Source organism: Anomalospiza imberbis, chromosome 6 (genome assembly GCF_031753505.1).
Source record: "Anomalospiza imberbis isolate Cuckoo-Finch-1a 21T00152 chromosome 6, ASM3175350v1, whole genome shotgun sequence".
NCBI lineage: Eukaryota > Metazoa > Chordata > Aves > Passeriformes > Viduidae > Anomalospiza > Anomalospiza imberbis.
In genome coordinates this window covers 54,122,628-54,145,639 of record NC_089686.1, presented here as the reverse complement: position 1 = coordinate 54,145,639, position 23,012 = coordinate 54,122,628, and the positions used below count along the sequence as shown (strand labels likewise).

General features: G+C 43.4%; 1 protein-coding gene across 6 annotated transcripts; it reads right to left on the bottom strand.

Annotated features, from left to right (window-relative positions):
• Positions 1-1,566: 1,566 nt before the first annotated feature.
• CTTN (cortactin) lies at positions 1,567-19,417 on the bottom strand. 6 transcript variants are annotated; one of them, XM_068194252.1, is made up of 16 exons: positions 19,334-19,417; positions 19,006-19,079; positions 17,606-17,735; positions 14,957-15,067; positions 14,230-14,284; positions 13,610-13,720; positions 12,683-12,793; positions 12,297-12,407; positions 10,910-11,020; positions 9,234-9,289; positions 8,674-8,743; positions 8,010-8,158; positions 5,019-5,108; positions 4,737-4,926; positions 3,646-3,717; positions 1,567-3,356 (listed from the first exon to the last, which is right to left on the bottom strand). In XM_068194252.1, exons 1-16 carry the CDS (start codon positions 19,415-19,417, stop codon positions 3,220-3,222), a joined length of 1,662 nt encoding a protein of 553 aa, XP_068050353.1. In that variant the 3' UTR covers positions 1,567-3,219. The 6 variants fall into 6 exon arrangements, with proteins under 6 accessions (XP_068050353.1, XP_068050354.1, XP_068050356.1 ...); XM_068194253.1 differs by having other exon boundaries at positions 3,646-3,714; XM_068194255.1 differs by lacking the exon at positions 5,019-5,108.
• Between the last annotated feature and the right edge of the window lie 3,595 nt (positions 19,418-23,012).

Below are 23,012 nucleotides of genomic sequence, written 5' to 3'. Positions count from 1 at the left end.
TTGCAGGCCAGAGAATTAACAAATCGTGTTTAGCTTTCAATTTCAGTATCTCTGTCACAGTGCACTTTTGCTGCCTGAAACTTCCAGAAGCCAAAACCTGGCATCAGGAACTGCAAACACTGGCCTGGAAAATCATGTAAACCTAACTCTCTAAGGATCATTTTCTTTTTTGTTTTAAGTAGGAATTCTGCTAGAAATAGCTGGAATGGATGATTTTTACATTTTTGGCTACTTAAAAATAATTATTTAATCAATTTTGCGTGACTCCACCTGGCCGTCAGACCCTGCTTTTGGGGAAGCTGTACCAGAGCACCACACTCCTTTCAGGGTTGCCTTGCTGCGCGAAGCACTTCCCAGGCAGTGGAAGATGTAGTGCCTTTTTCTGTCTCAGCTTCCCAGATCCTGGGACAATCTATCAAGTGAAGCTACTTTGTTTAATCCAAATTCCCTTTTTGGAAGTGATCCAGGGCAGTACTCTACACTTGCCCTGGAGATCGATTGATTCTTGCTCTTTTCCTCTGCCCATGGATTAATGCCTCACTTTCTACTTCACCAAGGGATTTTGCAGCAGCTCCGGTAGAAATGTGGTCAACGTGAGAGGAATTTGAAGCAGCTTCTCAAATTTAGTACAAATCCAGCACCACACCATGAGCATCCTGTTTATAGATATGGACATGACTGCAGACCGAGTTTTGGAGGCTCCACATCCCTTTCTGACAAGGAAAAGCCTGCAGCAAGGGGAAGAGTTCTTGAACTGCACCCCAGCAGGAGCTGACTTGGAGTATTCAACTCCAATAGGCTGCACTGGGAAAGCTCCTGGTACAGACTGGATTGTCTCAGAAAATCAGAGGTGGCTTCAAGTCTGCATTTGCAGAGCCAAACCAGCACTTGGGGATGCTCCCTGTGCTTCACTTGGTGATTTCCCCTGGCTCCTGCTCCTCTTCCTTGGGTAAAAGTAAAAAAAATCAAAACACAGTTTGGTTGTTTCTTGCTATTGAAAATCTCAATTGAAAATCTAAATTAAAAATCAACAGCCAACAGCAGATTGGACAGCCACAGGTGTCGCATGACAGAATTTCTCCAATCCGTGCAGCCTTCTTCACAAGGTGAGGCAATCCATGAATAACAACTAGCATTAATCATCAGCACCATTAAAGAATCAAAAAACGGCTGTTGGGATTTTCTTCCTCGACATTTCCAGTGGTGCATCAAGCACCAGATTCCCAGAGTTCAGGGTTGGAACTGTAAAATCTGGACAGCAAGGCAGGACCGTCCTGCTGGCAGGACTGAGAGGAGCAAAGCCTTGGGAGCAACCCACCCGGCCACGAACAACAGCCGAACAGCTTTAAAGGGATGGAAAAGTTTATTTGATGTAACCCCATGTCTGTGTTTGCAAGAGCACTCAGTGCCCTGCTGCCACCAGCATTCCCAAAATCCAGGAGCAGCCACAAACCCTACAGCCCACTGATGTTTTTAGCAGAAGTAACAAGCACAGAAACAAAAGACAAAACTGAGCCTGATGCTGAGATTCTCCAAAAGAAAATTATAAAAAAAATATTCCATGCAAATGGTTCAAAAAGTTTATTGAATATTTAATTTACAAAAATCATATCCCTATGAGGTGTTCTAAAATTGGATAAAATAAACTGCATATAAAACCCAACCCTAGTAATGCAAATACAACACAGATATGAGACCATGGAAAGGAGAAAAAAATAATAATAATCATGACACACGTGACATTGGTGAAGGATTGTCCCAACCATCCAAGAACTGGTTCAACACGATGACTTCTCCCTTGATACTCTGTACAATTCACCATTTTGTACAGGCCTTCCACATTCCATTGGTCCAAATTTAGAGTTGATAAGAAGTCTTTGCCTTCTCTCTTGGCTGCTACACCAGATTTGACATTTTCCTTTTGATCAGAAGGTGGAAACAGTACAGACACTGAACACATGCACTATTGGATGCAACTTGCTATCTTTGGTAGGGACCCTAAATCTGCAGTGGTCAGCTTTCTAGAGGGACAGGAATTTCAGTTTTGGCAAAAAAAAAAAAAAAAAAAAAAAAAAACCAAACAGGTTTCATTGTGTTGTTTAGTAGAACACTACTGGCAGTTTCTTTTGAACATACAAAAAAAAAGTCCCTTGTCTGGTTTAAAAATTAATATAATTTACATGGGTTTCAAATCCAATCATTAACATACCTTGACTTGAAAATGGTTCCATAAATTGTCACTACTGCACTACTTCCTTCCTTGTGTGAGCATGGATGCACTACACACAGAACACAACTGCAATCCCACCCCTCCTGCCTTTCCTCCCATTTAAAGCAATGGGAATATTCCTGCAGATCTGGATGCCAGTTTCCTTCTGAACAAGCAGGAATCTCCTTGGGTGACTTAACACTTGCACAGTACCTTTTCCAAGTTTTCCTGGGAAAAGAGGAGGGTGAAGCAAAAACAAAAGAGTGAAGGAATTTGGGACAATCAGTGCTAGAGTGTTTGCAGCCCTCCTCTGGGATAACACGAGCAGGAGGAGCAGGACCAAGAAAAAATAATTTAAAAAAAAGAAAAAGAATTAATTTAAGAGCCAAGGAACTCCACTTTAAAGGAGAAGGAAAAAGTACCAGACTGTTTCCTTCGTAACATTAATATTCCATAAATATTGGACAGTATTTGATTAACTGCAACTGCAAAACATTTTCTTCATTTTTTTCAAGCACTATCTGTAAAAGAAAAAAATGAAAGAAAAAAAAGGAAAAAAAAGAAAAGAAAAAAACCAACTCTGCACCTCCCCAGTCCTCCCCACTTGGTGGAAATGCAAACAACCTGCATAGCCATGACTTTCTCAGCTGCAAATGCTTAGTGGAAGACTAACTAGACTTGAACACTTGACTAAATCTGCTCACTTAGGAGTAAAACATGCAATATTACAGCAGACAGCTACCTGTCCTCCAAAAGGCTTGGCTAATTTGGCAGAGAAGAAACATTTCCAGATGAAAATAAATCCCAAGAGCCTCGGTGAAAGACGGAGTAGTTACAATATATTAGCAATTTCTGTGGCATAAATGTTTTAAAAAGCATCAGCAAAGTATTAAATATAAAAGCCATATGCATATACCCCCTCCATCCTCGGGAAAGCCTCGTGGTCTGTCTGTAGTGTGTGAAGTGGTGTGCGGGCTGGGGAATTAAGGCATGAGCAGCAGCAGGAGTCCCTACTGCCTGAGCTCCACGTAGTTGGCGGGGAAGAGGCCGTAGCGGCCCTTGCAGACCCCTCTCCACCAGCCGTCGTCGATCATCTCGATGTTGGTGATGATGTCGTCGGGGTCAAAGGAGATCTCGTCGTCACCCGCTGCAGGGAGAACCCAACAGGGTCAGCACCCACACAGCCAAGGGCTCACAACAGCCCCAGCACTTGGGTGGAAGAGATTTTGGAAACTGCCACCCCTCCCACAAACAGCACCCAGTAATTCGCAATCCGCACCCAGTAATTTTTAATCCGCGCCCTTGTTAAACCCCCAAATCCCTGACTTTTCATTTGCGACCGCAAGAGACGTAAAAAGGCAAAGGAAAAATCCGTATTTATCTCATGCAGAACAGAGTTTTCAAAGCCAAAGGGTGAAAACAAGAGTTTTGCTCACCAGCTTGGTAATCATAAAGGGCTATGGCTGTGATCCCAAGTTCATTTTCATACTCATCATACGCATTTTCTTCTGAAGAGAGGAGGGAAGAACAATTAAAACATGAAGTACATTATCACCCTCAGTTCTTTCCTGTGGTGCTTCTCCTTCAATTGCACTTCTAACCCACACAGGAAGCAGGCAACAACCCATGCTAGGTTTCAGCAGTGCTGACGTTCCTTCTGCATGGACTTATTCCCTCAATCACACACAACTGAAGCATAACAAGAAGTGTTTCCAAGAGGCATTGAATACAGGACCACATAAAATCAATCAGCTCTGCACTGCTTCTGTAAAATGTGACAGGACAGCTGAGCCCAAGATCACTGTGTAACACAGTAATTAATACAAGTTAATTAATACAATTAACTTGTATTAATTAATAATACAAGTTATTAATTCATTAATAATTAAACTATTTTGTTTATTTATTTATTTTTATTATTAATTTATTATTAATTAATAATTAACACAAGTTAACAGTGGCATGCTGGGGGGACAGAAAGGGGCCTTTTTAGAATTCCCAGGTTTTTGTACCAGAGCAGGTTCATCATTCAAGCTCATTTAGTAACCAGAAGAGGTGAGAAAAAAAACAGGAATTCAGAAGAATCTTAATCGTGCAGTTTCATAGATCCCTACTCCACTCCCTCACAGGAACAGAACCCAACACATCAATATCAAACTCCAAGAACTGTTGATTAGATTTTTTTGCTGGTGTGGCACATGTTTAATCGCCAGCTCAGTGCTTTCTTCTCACGTTGAGCTCCATTCCATGGGGTGGGAATGGTTACCCTTGAATTTCTTTTTGAACCGAGACCCTGGAGAGCACTGTAATTACTCCAAAATCATCTCACAAAAGTTAACTAACTTCAACACCTTGCTGCAGCCATTTATTAATTTCCTAATTAAAGTTTGCCGGTGGGGAATGTAGAAAGTCTCACTGGACTGACAGTTTAGCAAACCAGGACAGCATGCTATCAGCACAGCTGCTCATTAATCTCTTGAACAAGGAAATAATCCCTATCCTAAAGGGTTTGCTGTGAGACACAAACCTGCTTGGTAGTGGTCTGCTGCTCCTGCCACCTCATAGACAGTCTCTGGCTCATACTCTGCCTCCCGCTGGCTCACTGCTTCCTGGTAGTCAGGCTGTGCCGCTTTGTAGCCAGCCTCTGGCTCCTGGGCAGAAGGGTACGATGGGCTGGAGCTCTTGTAGGCTGGCCCTGCTTCATAGGAAACTGCATCCTGCAGGAAGACAAGGGAGCTCTGTCAGGGTTTTGTGAAGAGGTTCCCGTGCTCAGCATCAAAGCCCACGTCCCAAAGGAATCCCAACAAACCTCGTAGACTGGGCTGGAGGGCGCCTTCTGCTCCACCGCCTGCGTGACAGGAGAGAGCGGTGGGGTCTGCTTCTTGGCTTTAGCTTGCTCCTAAATCCAGGAGAAAGGAAAACTTCAGTGCAGTTCACTCACTGATGAGGGGACCAAGAGACAACCCTCCAGAATGAAGGACAGGCAATATATCCTGCAATGAACTGCAGTGGACACAGGAGGACTGGGCTGGGCTAAGCAGAGCACCAGAAATGCAGCACAGCAGAAGGAAAAAAAGGGAAGAAGCAAAACCCCCATGGCACATATGCATGCCTGTGTTTAAAACAGCCCCAGCATTGTTTGGCCCATCTCCAGAGGAACTGCAGGGTTTTGGTGCTCATCAGCTGGCTGGGCCTCATGTCCCATTTCAGCCTGAGTTTAAAGAACCTGAAGCCCACACATGTTCTGGATGCACAAATGATGAACTGCCTTTGGTGAGAAATGGTCGTGCAAGCTCTGGCAGGTGTGCAAAACATCCTGCCAAGGCAAAGGACTGAAGAGCTCAGACAAAAGTGGGTCCTCTATACAGTGACAGACAGGATTCCAATGTTCAGAGGAATTAAGAGATGTGATAGAAATAAAAGCAGTACTGCTTTTGTGCTCTGTGACACAAAGAACGTGGATCTGTTTTGGCACTCAAGTGCTTCATGCTGTGCCATCCCAACAGTGAATCACGGGGCAATTCTAAAATCATTGGAAAGCCACTCATTAGGGAGGCAGGACACGGAAGTGCAAAAAATACTGTGTTGCTCCCATGTCACAAGACAAGGTAACTATTTCAACAGGTAACTTTCATTTTGCCTCTCTTTATCACAGGTGAAAAGTAAACCATGAATCAATCCAGGGCCAAACTGTCTTCTTCATTGAAAAAAGGGGGAGAGGTTGTGTGCAATGGGAATCAGTTACTCCAGTTGCAACACCCCAGAGGATTCTCAGGAGAAATGGCAGTGATCCAGTGCCAGAGAGCCAGAGATCCAGTGGTAGGACTCTGTTGCAAGAAATTCTTCCTTTCCATTGCTCGTCACATCTCAGAAAAAAATACATCCAACAAGGAAAGCAAAGTGTGTCTTGAGAGCAGAGCCAGCTTTGAAGACAATTCAAAGCTTAGTGCTGTGCTTTCTGGAAAAAGTCTCTCCTGATGCAAACACTCCCTCACATTTAAATTCTGTGCTACAGATAAAAAGGATAAAAAGGCACCAGCAGAGTGAGTTTAGAAGTCAAACCTAAGATTGGGGACAAATTAAGCAGTATCAATCCATTAATGATGGCAAATGTGGCAACAGTTTGACTAATTTGTCCTAGGAAATGGGTCTGCAATCCAGACTATAGTTTAGGATAGACACAGCGTAATTGCCATAAAACATTTAAATTGCATGGTTCCCCTCAGGCTGGGTTTTCTTCCACAGTGAAATGCTCCATGTGAAAGAGCATCCTGCCTTTTTTTGCAAGGCAGCAGAGCACAGTGAAATCATGAGGCAGCACTGACTCAACCCAGGCATCAAAGAAGAGCTCCCTAAACACTCTTTGCCTGTGTGACATTTGTGAAAAGCAAACCAGAATGAGGATTACCAGTAACCAGGACTCTGGAAGGAATGCAGTCCATATGTACATTCCAATTGTGGGAGGGTGTATGCCCACATATCCTATGGAAGTGAAGAAGTTTACTGACAGAAATAAAGTTCACTTCAGTCAGAGTCCACCCCTGGTGTGGATCACATCCCTGTCCTTCTCCTGTGCTCAGCTTGGGAGCAAGGGGCAGTGCCAGCAGAGCCATTTCAGCTCCCCTCAACCTCATCACCCCCCTCTCTGTGTCTGCAGAATCCCACAATTAACCATGGAGATGTTCAGGCTGTAAGAACATTAATCATCTGGTTACGGGGAAATTTAAATACCAGCTTTGGGGGAAAAAAACTTCAAATGTGTCCAGGCAACAGAATAAAGCACAAGAAAAATCCAGCAAAATGGCTTGGATTTAACCCACAGTCACAGCAAAAATACCAGTAGAGAAATAATGTAATTACTGAGATACCAAAGTAATTTTAAAGAAAAAGACAAAGCAATTAAGGTGCCTTCCAATCCAAACGATTCCATGACCTCTTCCCCTCCCAGCTTTTCTCCAGCACAGTAAAGAAACCCCGAGTTCGGGAGAAGGTACAAAAAGTCCACGTGGAGGAAAGGCAGCATTAGAATGATGCACAGAAGATGAGCCCCCATTCAGCTCGTGATACATTTCTGCAGTGAACATATGCTCACACTGCACATCGTGATGCCGTAAGGCAAAATAGGTGATAAGCTGAGAGAAAAGGGGGAAACAAGGAAAAATTAAAAAAAAAAAAAAAAAAAAAGCAATCACTTTAGAGAAAAGAGAGCCTACCAGGCAGTCTTTCATACTCCTAAAACAAATTAATTACATCAAGCATTAGTCTCCTGTAATACAAACTAATACAAAAAAATATGCAAATTCCATAAAGCAGGTAACATCTCCTGGAATTATCTTGCTCATGAATAACACAAAAATCATGAAGCTTTTACCCATACCAATGCAAAGTCAAATTTTTAAATTCCCTAAGATTCAATTAATATTTGGAAGATTATCCTCCCCTGATCTCCTGGCTGTGTGTTATACCACCTCCATCTCCCAAAACACTGATCCCAAAGGAACAGCATCACCAGCTCTCACCATGGGGTGAAACTTCTTGAACATGCAGGGCCTTTTGGGGACCACAGAACTCTCCCCTCATGAGCTCCTCTGTGCCCAAAGGGAGCATGGGACTGCCAAAAGGCAGAAGTACAGGAGGAAAAGGCCAGGCTGGATTCAAACACAGCTGAAGCACAGGCACAAACACACACTTGGAGCTTTAAAGGCCAGCTGGAAAGAAGGAATCTTTTCTCAAAGATTCCCTTTTCTCCCAGCATTGCATTGAAACCAGGCTGCTCCAATGGGTTTTGACTCTTACTGACCTCCAGTTTCCTCCGAGCCTCCTCCTGTTCCTGCTTCTCCCTGGCCATTCTTTGGGCTCTCTCAGCTTCTGCCTTCCTTCGGTCTTCCTGCTCTTTCTCCTTGGCCAGGTTCTCAAAGTTAGCTCGGATGCTGCTTGTTTTATTGGCAACTGTAACAAGGAAAAGAACTTAAATCGTGTCTCAGGTTCTATATAAAAGTAGCCTGCAATGAGTTTTTCCTAAGAATTTCTGCTTTTCTGCCCTCTGAGTTTTTAGTTCAGTCACGAAAGTCCTTCTATCCCACTTTGCTCCTCTCCCTTCCCAGCTCAAACCTCTTGTGCATCTTATTTCTCTTCCAAAAAACTTCTGTAAATGCTTCTCCCTTCTCTCCTTCACAGTACAGGCTCCACCACTAACCCACACAATTTATTCTTCCTTATTCCTTCCTTATTCTCAAGCTTTTTATTCTCCCTTCCTTAACTCTGATGACCCTCAAGAGGAAAAAAACAAACTGGAACAAAGCAAAACAACCTCTAAAGGAAGGAGGGAGAATATCTGAGGCTGCTAAAGAGCTGCAAATATAGCAGTTCTCTCTGGATGACCCTTACTCACCACTACTACATCAATAATCCAGGCCTTTGGACATAATTACCTCCAAAGAAGGGATTTGGGGCCAGTGCCTTACCAGCTTCTACTGGCTTGGTCTTCTGGTAAGTAGATGATGGTTTCTCAATATCTTCAAAAGTTGCCGCATTCTATCAGTAAGGACAAAAAGGATACATGTAAAAACCCCCACAAATTCATGAGGACATTCACACAGCCTCAACCTGAGATAATTTACTGAGATACTGTCCCTAAGGCTTTTAGCAGAACATCAAAACCAAATCAGGAAGGATCAAAACTTTACAAACAGACTAATCCTTTCTGCAAGTCAAGCTACAAAGAATTAATCTTCAGGGGCAGTTCTGAAAACATCAAAATCCTATTAATTAAAAATAAAAAAGTTTATGAGTGACTCATCAGAACTAAAACCAAGGCAATAAACATACATTGTGTAGCTGTTGCTGTTCTAATCCACATAAGCTGGCATCAGCTCTGTGTGTATAAGTTTGCTTTTTAAAGGTTTAGAAAAGCACAAAACTCTGCCCTTAGACTGGAGGAGTGTCTAGAAACAGAGCTGAGCAGTGCAGATCTAACCGGGCTGTTCTGCCTGGTCAGAAGTCACGGCTCTTTGAAGCAACTTACCTTGTCCATCCGATCTTTCTGAACACCATACTTTCCTCCAAATCCTTTGGAATAATCTAAAAGCAGGACAAAAAAAGTCAAGAGCAGGGAGTTGGGTGCCCCTCCCGCCTTGCTGCCAAATGCAAACAGCCACCTCAGGTGCAAAGAGCCATTTCAGCCTCATGCAGAGCCACAGTGACAGCCAGCATAGGAAATGCAGCTCAGCTTTGATGCAGAGAGGACACAGAAGCCCAGGAGCCTTCAGGAACACCAGATGACAGACTGTGAGCCACATGCATTCCCTGAGTAAACACGAAGCTGAGGATTGAACAGCTATCAAGCAAGGAGTGAGGAGCCCTGATGCATCACTTCTGTAACACAGCCTTTGACAGCACCAAATCTGAGCCCTCTGCAGGAATCATGGAGCCTGAGCCATTTTGCTTTGCTCAAAGGAGTCTTCGGTGACCACAGAGGTGTTTTGGTTTTGGCTTTTTTTCCCTTCTTTGTGAATGGCAGGAAAATGTAACAGTTTTTTCATTCCAGTGGTTTTGGTTGAAATACTCAGCTGGTGAATATTAAAGCCATTGGGGAATATTAAAGCCTGCTCTACACATGGAAAGGGGAAATTACATAGGCCAGCTTTAGCTGCCTAAAGCAACTCACCAGCAGAGAAATGGCGTGGCTGTGCTATCCCATACCAGCCCTGAGCTGCACACTCTTCCTCCTAGCTAGTGCTGCCCTCAGCATTTGTCACACTCCCAAATTCACTCACCAGTGACATTGATAAAAACAACAAACAAACCCAGACAGGAGAGGGTTTCTTCTCTCATGGGAGCGTCTGAGGAGCACCAGAGCAGCACAACAGCAGCAAGAGTGTGTGACTGGAAAAACCCCCTCTTTGTGGTGTGTGAGCTGTAGGAACATGCCCTTACACTGCCCATGTTTCCTATCCATTTCTGGAATACAATCCCTTCTCCTCTCAGCCCCCAAACTATTGGCTCTCCCTGCCAGCCATTGCAGTGCTTGCACTCGGGCTCTGAAAGTCTGAATATGTGTCACTATAGCACAGGAAAATATCAGCTATCAACGAACAACCTCGTTTTCTTCAGCTTTGTATGTATTTTCAGCCAGAATAAATATACTACACTTACATTTTCCTGCTCCAGACTCCTCACTTTAAGATAACGGAAAACCAGGAATTCATGGGTTGTACCCCAACTATTTCACAATGAATAAACAGAGCATTATAACAGCATTTGCTCAGCCAAGAACCACAAACATTCCCTACTTCTTTCAAAGACTACAATCATTTTTAAATGATCTTGCCACAGCCCATTTCTTGTTAATGGTTACCTGAATATTCTTCCACAAATTTACCCAGGCAAAACTTTATATTTAGTCTCTAAAACTGATTTCATTAACATCATACTAACAATAATGTCATTACCCTCCTGCATGTACAGCTACAACTAATTCAGGACTTTGCAGAGCTGTTGACTAAACACTGGGTGTTTCCTGAACACAGGCTTGCTTGAGGTAATAGTTTAAGGGTAGAATAAAGAAAACAGCTGGATCATGGAAGAACAGAAGCGCAATAAAGTGTCTGCACATTCCTGGCATTGATCTACTCAGAAAACTATTTCAGACTGTGTGAGAAGTGGCTGCACTGGTAAGAAAGTAACAAGTGAAAACGGTGCCTTGTTGAGATTCATGCTTGGCTAGTTTCTCCTTGTAATCAAACCCCACAGCAGATGGGTCCTGCCTTTCTGTCTGTACACCAAATTTCCCTCCGAAACCACTCTTATAGTCTGAAAAAGCCACATGGGATACGTTAAAACCAAGGCAGGAAAATAAAGTTCAGTCAGAGACAATCAAAATAATTTTTGCAATATTTTCAATTATCAAAAATTTTGGATAGTGAAAAAAAAAAAGTATGTCAAGACACTTCTGTGAAAGTAAATTGAAAAAGTCTCAACTTTAGATGATTTATCAGATATAAGAACACCATTCTGAAGTCACAGAAAAAAGCATTTCTCAACATTTTTCATCTATACTGCATAATGCACTTGCATTTGATCAAAGGTATGAACACAGGTACACAGGTAATTTGCTCATCCAAACAAAACAACAAAAGATACAAGAGAATAAACAAAATAAACACCAAAACAGTACAAGAGAATCAAATGAGCTTCCTTCATCTGTGTGGTTAACATTTGTACAGAGAGCTGACTTTTAAAGAGGTGTGAAGATGGGCCCCAGAGAGACCACCCTCCAGAAACTCCTTAAAGGAAAGAGGAATGTTCCTGCTGCCACACAGCTTGAGGGAGAAAAGGTTTCAGCTAAGAGCTGATCATTCCCTACTGCTGCCTAGGGAGCAGCCATTTACATATAGATATATTTATTTATTTATTTATATAAATATATTTGTGTGCTATAAAATGAGGGATGACACAGAAATAAAGGGATTCAGGTAATCCTCTCACAAGTCTGCTGGAGCACCCAACAGAACAATATTTTGATGAACAGTTTTAATTTCATTACTTTAAAAAAATTAATTTCTTTAAGTCAAGAGCAGCGACAGGCAGAGGGCTGAGGAGCAACAGCTGCATTTTACAGGAAGTTGTATTTTTACTGGGAACCAAGTATTTCACAGGCACAGGTACCCCACAGGCCATGAAAAAGAGCAGCATTTGATTTTAGACTCTTTCTGCATGGAAACAGGAATATACACGACAGAATTCAGAAGGGAAAATTTATTTGTGGAAAGTACAAAGTAATTCCTAACCTGTGGTCTGCACAGCTCAACTGAAAAAGGAAAATAACCCAGCATACTTGCAGGCCCATATAGGGAAAAATTAGTCCTGAGCCTGGACTTGGAGGGGCTGGGTGTCAGCTGTGCCAAAGCTGCTCTGCAGCCACCAGTTCACCCATCCAGTGACAGCAAAACCCAGACACAGGAAAGGAGCCTCACACCAGCTCCTGTGAGGCTGTGCCCAAAGACACCAGGGCAGGGCTCACACAGGCAACAGGAGGTCAAAATGAGGGCAGGCAGAAAGAACAGCAAGGAACTGAGAGCTGATGTACCTTTCTGGGACTCGTGCAGCTGCACCTTCTCCTGGTGGTCCCAGCCAAGGGCACATTTGTCTTGTCTGTCTGTCTGCACGCCAAACTTGCCTCCAAAGCCCTTCACATAATCTGTGAAGTTTTCAGAAAATATTATTGCAATTCGTAGCTGCAAACCGCATTTAATTAAAAAACCAGGAATATGTTAGGGGACAAGCTGCCCTTTTTAAAATACATTCACTCTTTTAAGGGGATCCAAAATCTGCACACACATGGGGTAAACACACATTTACCACAAAAAAAAACCCCAAACAAACTAAAAACTCCCACCAAAAAAAAAATCCCTAAGTATTTTTCCCAGGTTTAAAAGGGTCTGAGCTACTATTTTTAAAGAAGAAAATAAAAACCTTTCTGTGATTCATGTTTTTCTGTTTTGCCTTGATATTCAAAGCCAACAGCACTTTTATCCACTTTGTCCTTGTCGACACCGTATTTACCACCAAAGCCCTTGGAATAATCTAGAGATAAGAGGGAAGAGTTTTGCTTGTAAGTGTTCAGCAACAAAATCATCACCTTGAAAAACTGTGATAATTAGGGCTGCTAGCACTGCACTGTGTTTTAAATGAAGCACTGACAACCACAGCTAAACTTGATTTCAGACACTGAAGTCAGAAATCCTTCAGAACACATTCTCCAGGATGGAAAATAAAATAGCATTTTGCTGGGCAATACAAGCAGTTCAGCTGCCTGACTCCTTGGTAAAATTCTGAAGACACTTATGGTGAAGTGAACTTCAAAATCCACATCAGCAACAGCCTGGATGCTTTTAAACAATCCCTGCTCCTTGTCAGCATTTCTAGAGTTCAAACATTTCTTTGGGACAAACAGAAAACAGATGGCAAAAATATCACCATTTTTCAATGAAACGGTCGATTTTTGATTAGATATGCCTGGAAACTTGAGCAGCAACATAGTATTAACTCTAAACACTGTTAAGCGTTTTAATCCATGAACAGCTGATTCTTTTAGAAGCACTTCTCCGTGGTGGTTAAGCTGCTCACAGTCTGAGTACTTTGATTTACAACTTTTCAAAAGGAGCTGTAAAAAACCTCCAGACAAACCTGTGTGCCCTGGAGCATCCCTTAAAACCGGGCAGATTTTTTTTCCCCCCCCACAGAAGTTGACGTTTTCAGCAACGGAAATTTTACCCAGCATTACCTTTCGGCAGGTTAGGAGTACAAGAGGTGTAAAACATGAGTATTTTACAACATGGGCTATGGGCAGTGCCTACAGCACTAGGGAAGGAGCCTGCTAACACATGTGTGTCTATTCACCCTTCTGGGAGTCGTGTTTCTCAGTTTTCCCCTGGTAATCAAACCCCACTGCACTCTTGTCCACTCTGTCAGCCTGTACTCCGTATTTTCCACCAAAACCACTTGAGTAGTCTGCATTGAGAGTAAAGCACAATAAAAACAGCATGAAAGCAAATTGTCATGGATACAGCATAGCAGCAATTGAGGGGAAAAACAAGTTATTTCAGAACTGAAGTATTATGAATGCTTGAGCATATGAAATTCAGTTTAATTTTAAACACAAGATAAGCAACAGTCCTACAGCTTATGATGGCTCCCTTTAAATTTTTTCCCTATTTCCAACAGAGTGCAATACAGCAAAGAGCAGCTCCCAGTCTTCCTGACATGTCCCTGAACCTCACTTCAGAAAGAAAAATTAGACTTCTGATGACCCACTATTTCCTTGTCTTAAAACCTCATCAACTCATGAAACTGCTAGGAAAATAAGTTTTTCCTTCTCTGTTCCACCAAACCCACCATTTGATTCACTGGGAATGTCATGCAGAGGTCTCACTAAAGAAGGCACTATCCACACAGTGAAATAATCTCCTCTATATTTTATAGAAAACGTGCCCACCAAGGTGACCACCTCCCCACTTTACCTTTTTGGGAGGGATGCTTCTCAGTTTTGCCCTGATATTCAAACCCAACAGCTGACTGGAAGAGAAATAAAATGACAACTGTGACAGAGTTAGGCATTAGGAGAAAAACTGCTCACACTTCAGTGGACATAGAGCACGGCAAGTTCCTGCGTCTTCCTGCAAGTTCCTGACCTTCTGGACTGGGGGCATAAATACCTCTTTAACTTATGGGCCATATTCATTTACATGGCAGTTCAGTGCATGTGCTCATGGCCAGGTTTTTGTCCTCCCTTGCCAAGGCAAATTGTACCAGCAGCACACTCCAGCCTGGTCTTGCCAGGTCCAGCAATTCAGTATGACAGAAATCCAGCACTTCCATGCAGAGATTGCTATGCAGTCTTGGAACAGGATATCAATTATCCTGCCCACCAGCTCATGTTGTGATACAGGACAAACCATCCCCAAACATTCTACAGTATTCACACTGACCTTGTCAAAGAACACAAAAAAGTAGTGTTTTAACATCTCTTCTCAGCTTTCTTTTCAAGTCATCTCAACTTCCCATGAGGGCTTTTTTCTACTCTGCTTGAAACAGTAATTTATCTCCCTATCAGTCAGTGTTAGCTTCTGCTAAACTTCAAAAAGAGCAGCCCATAGCATCCTAAGGCACTGGAATTCTGCAATTTTATGCACAAAAGGAGAAAATCAACCACTGTGGGTGGCTGCAGGAGGAGATGAAATCACTCACCTGGTCAACTCTGTCAGTTTGTACTCCAAACTTGCCACCAAACCCTTTCACCGAATCCACTTGGGAGCAATGCTTAGACAGTTTGGATTGGTATTCATGTCCAACAGCTGACTGAAAGAAATTGGTGAAGTTCAGAGACAGTGGTTCTACACAGTCCTGTATGTCAGACAAAACACTGCACCAAGAAACCAGAGGGTGAGTTTTGTTACCAACATGCATCACTGTCACTCCTCCTGTTGAATCCAACTTCTCTGGAAATTCCTACTCACTCGGGAAGTCTCCAAAAGGATGTTGCCATGCTACCAATCCAGTCTAGGCAAGGGAAGTGACTGCATTTTATGGGGACTATTTTATGCCCTGCATTTGCACTTCAAAAGCACAGGAATGAAAACAAGATGCTCATGCAGAATTTGAAGTGAGTTTCAGGTGAAACACACAGCTTTGTGTTTATTTAGGGATCTGTTTTAGCTGACAGGGGACTGCAACAAATACAGTATTTTTGTACAACAATACAAATACAACCAAAGCCAGCTGCCATTGGTTTAGGGAGGCACCCAAGTCTCCTGCATAAATCACAATTAGGCATCTTCCTCACATGCAAAATGGTTCTGAACATGAGGAGATGCATCCACTCCTGTGCCAAAGGTATCCCAGCCCTGCACCCTGGCCCTGGAAGTTGGGCTGAGCTCCATCCATCTCACAACAACTGGCAGGACACAAGGATATGTAATTACACACCTGGAAGTGCCTCCCCACACAGTCCTTGCTAGTGTTACACTGAACTAGTGCTAGGGAGCCCTTCCAGCTCCTGGAATCGATGATGGAGCCTCACACCTTGAGTAAAAATGCTTTTTCCTGGCCCAGTGGGAACTGGTCAGAGCAACATGCAACTCACCAGTAACCCAACATAGCAAAATCTGTGCCAGGCAGCTGGACCAAGGTGAACTAATTTGAGGACACAACGTGTCTGCACACCTTGGATTTTACAGTGTTTGCTGTTTTTCTTCCATACAGGGGCTAGTGGGAACATTCCCAGCAGATTGTGAAGCAAAGCATTACTGGCTAAAGTCACTGCCAGGTAACAGATGAAGGAGATCAAGGATGGCAATAACGGGACACTGCTTTAACTCAAAAGCATTAGAAAAGCTCCCTTCTTTTCCTGACTGAAGCATCCACATTCCTGTCCATTTTGCAGATGTTCTGTAGTAAAGTATCTAAGAAATGTGACAGAAAAGTCTCCCACCTCTCTTTTTTCTTCCCATTACATTTATGGAAAACATGAAGCTCTGAAAATTTTAGGTTTTACCTGATCTCCCTTTTGTTACACCAACTGAGGTATAAGCGTGGTGTTTTCTTGGTGGTACCAGGACTTTCTGCATTTCATCAAATACCAAACATTACAACAAAACCCCCCTTACAAAATTTTTTGGTTTTTGGTAATCTGTATTTCAGAGTCAAACACCCTCATAATTTCGCTGTACATTTTGCACCAGCTCAGGAGCTATGGCACACAGAGTGGTGGAAATGTTCATTTTAACTCAGAACCAAGGTTTTGCCCTAAATGCAGCAAAACCCTGCACCATGATAATGCTACAGCAACCCTGATTTAATGGCCAAGCTTTAAGGCCAAGCTTTAAAGCCAAGCTTTAGGAGCAGCACACCTGCACAGATACCTGCAAAGGAGACATCTCAGCCACAAGGCTTCAGAACTACAGTTACAAGGGAGAAAGATGCATTACATACAGAAATTGTGAACACCTCCTGCCACCAGCATCACTCACATGGACATGACCAGCATGTTTTTCCCCATGATTAATTCTGGCCTATGGGAAACACTGCTGACTTTTGTTTCCTTCTTTTTCCCCACAGACACAGGTGAGGGATGAACTGCTGACACTAGAGAGCAGCAGCAGAACAGGCCTGGTGGTTGAATCTGCTCAGCAATTCCTTTTCTCAGATTCAAAGGTTGGCCCACTGAGAACTGGACAGCAATTAACTCTGGAATATGAGAATCCAGCAAAAATTTAGGGCTGTCAAGTTACCAAGAATACAGAAAACAAAGAAAACTTTCTTATTTAGAAATGTTTTGATTCTTATTCTAGCAGAGATCATGAAAGAAAGCAGCCAGAAGTTGATATGCCTATTTATCATATAACTAAAGGAGTCATACTAAGAATTATAATTTAACAGTGTAACATAAGCAGTCATCAACTCCTTATATAAAAAACTACCATCTGATTGAAGTACAACATTTTAAATACTAGCATTATTTGTCACTGTTCACAATTTGTTCACAAGAGCTGCACTCTGATTTTAATGCAGCAGCACATCCTTTTTTCTTTTTTTTTTTTTTTTTTTGGCAGTCTCTATCTATATGCATAGAAGACCTGGCCCAGCATCCAAATAAAAAGATCATACTGGATTTATTAATGCACCAAGTCCTTTGTTCATTTAGAAACATAAATTTAAAAACTTGAATCCTGACGCCAGGGGAATCATCTCCAGACTTGGCATCAATCAAAACCATGTGGGGCCATTGCACACCCCAGAGCAAAGCTGGAACAAGCTCAGCTCACACAGAGAGTGGTGCTGGCCAGGCTTATCCCTTCACTGATCACTTCATCCCAGGGAAGTTCCATCCACACTTACTTTATCCATGCGATCTTGTTCCACGCCAAACTTCCCTCCGTAGCCATGGGAAGCTTTTGGTCCTGTTTGCAGCTCCCTCTCTTTGAGGTTCTGGTGTTCTTGGAATACATTCTCCCTCAGCTGATGAATACTTTAAACGACAACAAAGCAGCAACTTTTACTAGGGAAATTTCAGCAAACAACTTCAAAAAAATGCAAAATATAAAGCTGACAAAACTATAATTTAATTAGAAGTTGGATCACTTGTATTTTTCAAGCCCTTCCCATTTTTTCAGTGTACAAAACATTTCCTCATAATCTGAGACATTGGATTTGTCCCACTGTAAAATGTTGTTTAAAAAAAGAAAAGAAACTGCTGGTTTTAAGATGAATGTGGAAGGGAATTTTGCTATTTTAACAATCCTTTACCTAGAACTTATTTGTGCCTGAAATATAATTTTTTTTCCTTGTATCCTAATTTAAATCCTTTATATTTAGCTGGCAACTTTTCAGAACCAGGATCATCTCTTACCACACAGCCCCTGTGGTATCACAGCTAATTCTAACACAGCATTCTGGACAGCACTGTGCTGCAAAATAAAGATGTAAGGAAACTTGCACCTCCTCTTCCCAAAGTGATCCATTAAAATTCACAGAATTGAACTGAGGGCAGTGCAGGCTATGAAAAGGAGAGTAACCCAAGGTGTAATCTGTACTTTAAGCACTTCCCACCTGAGTTTTAAGATTCCTCAGGTGTAATTCAGCCAGCAGGAATTCCCACTGCCCTCAGAATAGAGCAGAATAACACTGATCCCTGAAGTAACCAGAGTTCAGTCTCCCTCTGTTTGCAACATCACACATTTCCTAACACTGCTTTAAAGTTTTGTCCTAGACACTTTTTGTAAGAAATACAGGATTCAAACATGCATAATTTCTGTTTCACATGTTCCTCTGTGATGCACTTTTTTGCTTTTCCATCAGAGAGCTCAGTTTGTTACTTTGCCAGGGTTTTTATGAGTTTGGTTGTTGCAGTTTTCTAATCAAAGAGTAAGAAGTAAGGGACCAAACGTTTCCTTAAAGTACCAAACTGAAACTACTCAGATCCCTCAGCTTCTATCCTGGCACTACTAGCTCTTGCACCAAAACAGCACAAAAAAACCCTTTTCAGATACAGAGGCAGGAAAAAAAATCACATTTCCAGTGACAAAGAAAGATTTAAGGGTCCCTGCACCATATTTCTGCTCTTAATTTCAGCTCTGAAGACACTGACGGATTTGAAAGACCAGCCATCTGGCAAATAATCAATCTTCTACAGGGACTCTTGCTTTAATAATGAAGACACAATTAACTGAGATCATGAATTGATTAAAAGCTGCCAGGGACTGTGCCTATTAATACATTTCACAAGAGAGCTGCTTTACTTGATGTGCTCTTGGTGGCCGGACCCATTCACGGTTTTAGCTCCCCAGCGCTGTTCTTTCTCACTCACATCATTCTGTGAAGGACACACATAAAAAGAGAGTTAAAAACCCAAAGGAATCTAGTCACATACATTTCAGAGCTCACAGCAAAAGCTTCCAGCAGTCACTGAGACCACAAGTGTTGGAAAAGCAGCTTCACTTCCCCTACACTCCAGGGACACGCTCCTGACAGTTTATTTGGCCAAGACACATCCCCCCCCCCGCAGAGCTCCTTGGGAATTGTCCCAGAACAAGTTCCTGGTCGATCAGTAAACCCCAAAAGCCATACCACAAAGTCTGGATCTGTCTCCCAGTCATCAGCTCCATCATCCTGGCTGACAGACACGGTGTGGCCTGCAGTAGCCTTCCACATCTGCAACACCAGCAGGAGAAGCAGGGTCATGCTCCACTCACCTGCCAGCTCATTTGATTCGTGCAGGAGCTGACAGAGGAGATGCAATCCAAAATTCCCAGTAAACTATGCTACTTAACCACATCACCAAAAGCTGGGCTTGCAGTGAAAACAGGTTTGACCTTTGGAGCTCAGGCTGTCTTCTCAAGCTGGCTTACAAACCTGTTTAACTCTCCCATTTGCACTGTAAAAAGATTGCTGTTTCAAGAGAACAAAGTCACCTTTCTTTGCTCAAATTAATGTGTGCCTTTTGTGCAGTCACTGCACTCAATGACTTCTGCTCACACAGGTTTCCAAGCCAACATGCACTTCCAAAGACTGCTGCTAATTCTGGATTCTGTGCATACAATTAAGGTGTAGGAATAGGTAATTTTTTCCCTCCAGGTGTTAAAAATGGTGAGCACAACTTTGTTCTTCACCTGCACTACACCTGCACAACCTCCTCTGCTGTGCAGGGAGTTCCAGCATGGTGACAGAAATCCCAACAACTCTAAGAATTTGCACACAACCCAGACACTGCTCCAAGAACAACAGAGAACAGGAGCATCTGTGCTCCTCAGGTATCCCCAGTGAGACACGGTGCTCACAAACTCAGCACCTTGTCTGGCTTTCAGGAGAAACAGAGGGAGACTGCAGGAAGCAAGACTCATAAAAAAAGCAAACAATGACTTCTAGAAACAACACCCAGCACTTTCAAGAGGTTAATGATTTGGGGCCTCTCAGTTTCTGGAAACTTTATCCCCCATGGAGTATCAAGTTGGATGCTTTTAATTAATAGTTCAGCTAGTTAGCAGAATTCCTGATCTTCCTGGTGCTAGTGGCTGGATTTTACACCCTTTATTCTACATAAATCAAAACAAATGCATTCTAGAAAGCAAAACTGAAAGAGCAAACTGCAAGTTGCCTGTTCTCCCAGCTTTTTCAGAATACACTTCAGAGAAAGGATTTTTTCTTTGCTATTCAACTAGAGTTCAGTTTTTTAACATACCAGCATTCTGTCCACTTACCTTCTAATTAAGAACAGATTACAAAGATAATTATCATAGGCTATTTAATTCACACAAGCATAATTCAGTGGGCGGGATGAAAATTCACTCCCTCTTAAATGCATAACTAATAATCCCTGGGTAAAGTCCACAGCTCATTCTGTCAGGCTCATTCTGCATCCTGGCAGAACGAGCTGATGAGCCACTTTTATGGAGCATTTCAGAAACTTCAGGACTGGTAATGTGAGTGAGAACAGCTGGAAAACTGACAAACACCAGGGTAGCAAATGCTGGAGTAGCCAGGAAGAAGGGTGTAAAAGCAGAGCAGGTGACATATTAACAGTATCAGCACATTTCCCCTCATGTTTTTTCAGGTCTCCCATCTCCAAATTCCTCTGGCATTTAAGGAACTAACGTTTATAATAGTACCTCATATCAAAAAAAAAAAAAACTTTTGAGACTATGAGTTTATAACCCAAACCTTTAGAACACAGGTGGTTTAACATCATCCTTGAAATATTCTGTCTAAAGCCTTCTCTCACGTGATTGTGTCTGATTGTCCTACTCTTTCCTACTAAAATCCAATCTCTCACCAAAAAACCCCCAAAAACCTTGGAAAGCAGAACCCAACCAGCTCAATAATGAAATTCAACATGGGTCCAAGTTCTTTCTAACTTCTCCTATGGGGGATATTTTGTATCCATCCTTACGAGCTCCTCCACGCTGTGCAAGATGTTTCGGAATGGAATTCAAGTGATGAGAACTAACTCAGGGTGTATGGTGAATTTCTATATGCTTTGTGCCAAACACAACTTTTTTCTCCCAACTACTTGTTTCTCATGTTCACTTGATTGATGTATTTTGTTCATTCAGCTGTGCTTGGACATTTCAAAGAACAAAAGCTGGATCCTTTAGTCAAGGTTTCACTGCTTCCTCCTCAAGCTCTCACAAACAATAGCCAGGGAAGAAGGATTTCACACGCACTCCCCTGCAAAATCCAGCGTCCACCAGGATTCTCTGCAAGTCATGCGCACCAACGCCAACATTTTTCCACAGCTCAACCCCGCACTCTGTGAATTCCACAAGAAGCAGAGCAGCCCCAGCGACCGGGGCTCCCAGTCCACAGCGAGCAGGAATAAGCCTGGTTTCCGCCTGCTATTCCAGCAGCGATTCCAGGGCAGAACGAGGAGAAACACGATCTATTCATGACTCACTGGCTCACGTGGTCATGATTCCTGAAGGAAGAAGCAAACGCTACGGTTCGAACACAAACCCAGGCTAAATATATGGCTCGAATGTATGCGCTCCCCGGCGCTGCTATGACTAATGAGCACACACATCATCCTACCCAGCACCTTCAGCGGCAACCTCGGCACCAGCCCGCTGCCCGGGCCTAGGGACGAGCTGCGGGCAGCAGTGCGAGGCTCGGGGCGCAGCTGAGGGGAGCCGGGAGCAGCTCCCAGGCTGGCCGGGCCCCACGGCCTGAGCCCGGCACCGCGGGCGGGGGCTCTGCCCCCAGCGGCACCACCGCTGCGCAGAGCCCCCGCCGCAGACGTTTCCTCTCAAGTTCTCAGCTTCAGAGTTGAAATAAATTGGTTTTTTTAAAGAAAAAAATGACACGGAGTCGCGACGCCCCCCAGCTCTGCCCTGCGCTCCCCGGCCGTGCGCAGAGCCCCCGGCCCGGCTTCCCTTCAGCCCCGCCGCGCTTACTCTGCTTCCGCCGCCGCCGCCTCCTCCTCGGCGCTGGCTCCCCGCCGGTGCTTCCCGGGCCGGCGGCGGCTGCTGCTGCTGCAATTTCCGCTTCTCCCGAGCTCCCACTTCCTCTTCCCGGCTCCAGGTGGGAGCGGGACGGGCTCAGCCCCGCCCCGCCGGGAGGGGCCGCGCCGACGGCTGCAGGAGCGCCCCTGCCCCGCGGCCTGCGCGACTCCGAGCCGCGCCAGCAATCGCGACCACTTATTTCTTCAGCGGCTCCGTCCCCCGTTTCTTTCAGCCGCTCAAAAAATGCAGCCTCCGTAGTTTTAAAAATGGCCACAGGGGAGTTGCTGGTGCAGTTGTGAGCATCCGTCTTTGTTTTCTGATACTCACTTTTGCACCGTCGTGTTTTGGAAGCCGCATCTACTCCGTCCCCAGGGGTTTCCATCCTTTTTATCAGTGGGCAAAAGGTTCCCCCTGGCTGGGATCCGATCCAAATGAAACGGATGCCAAAATGGAAACTACGGGGGTTTAATTTCATTGTTTCGGGGGTTTAAAACACTGTGGAATGAGGTACTGGTTTGTTCACTGTTTGCGTCTTCTAAAGGAGGGCAAGACCCCAAGGAACGCTATTTCTAGTGAAAAAAAAACATTTCAGATAAACACACAAATTCAAGCTGTAATAGAGGGCGAGATGATAAAAAAAACAGGTGAACACAAGAACAACTTAATTCCAAATGTAGCCAGTTCATCTCATAAATAGGTCAGTTACTTTTTCCTGGATTACATGCAATGTGATTTACCCCAAAAACTGAATACAGCATATTTGAAAAGGGCCGAATCTATTCTAAAAACACTGTCTGCTAGAGGAGAACACA

Excerpts from the sequence above, each read along its gene's own strand:
- CTTN (XM_068194252.1), bottom strand. The coding sequence starts at position 19,417 with ATGTGGAAGGCTACTGCAGGCCACACCGTGTCTGTCAGCCAGGATGAT. Across the intron at positions 17,736-19,005 it reads GGCCACCAAGAGCACATCAA|TATTCATCAGCTGAGGGAGA; the intron begins GTAAAGCAGCTC and ends TGTCGTTTAAAG. Across the intron at positions 15,068-17,605 it reads AACAAGATCGCATGGATAAA|TCAGCTGTTGGACATGAATA; the intron begins GTAAGTGTGGAT and ends AATTTCTTTCAG.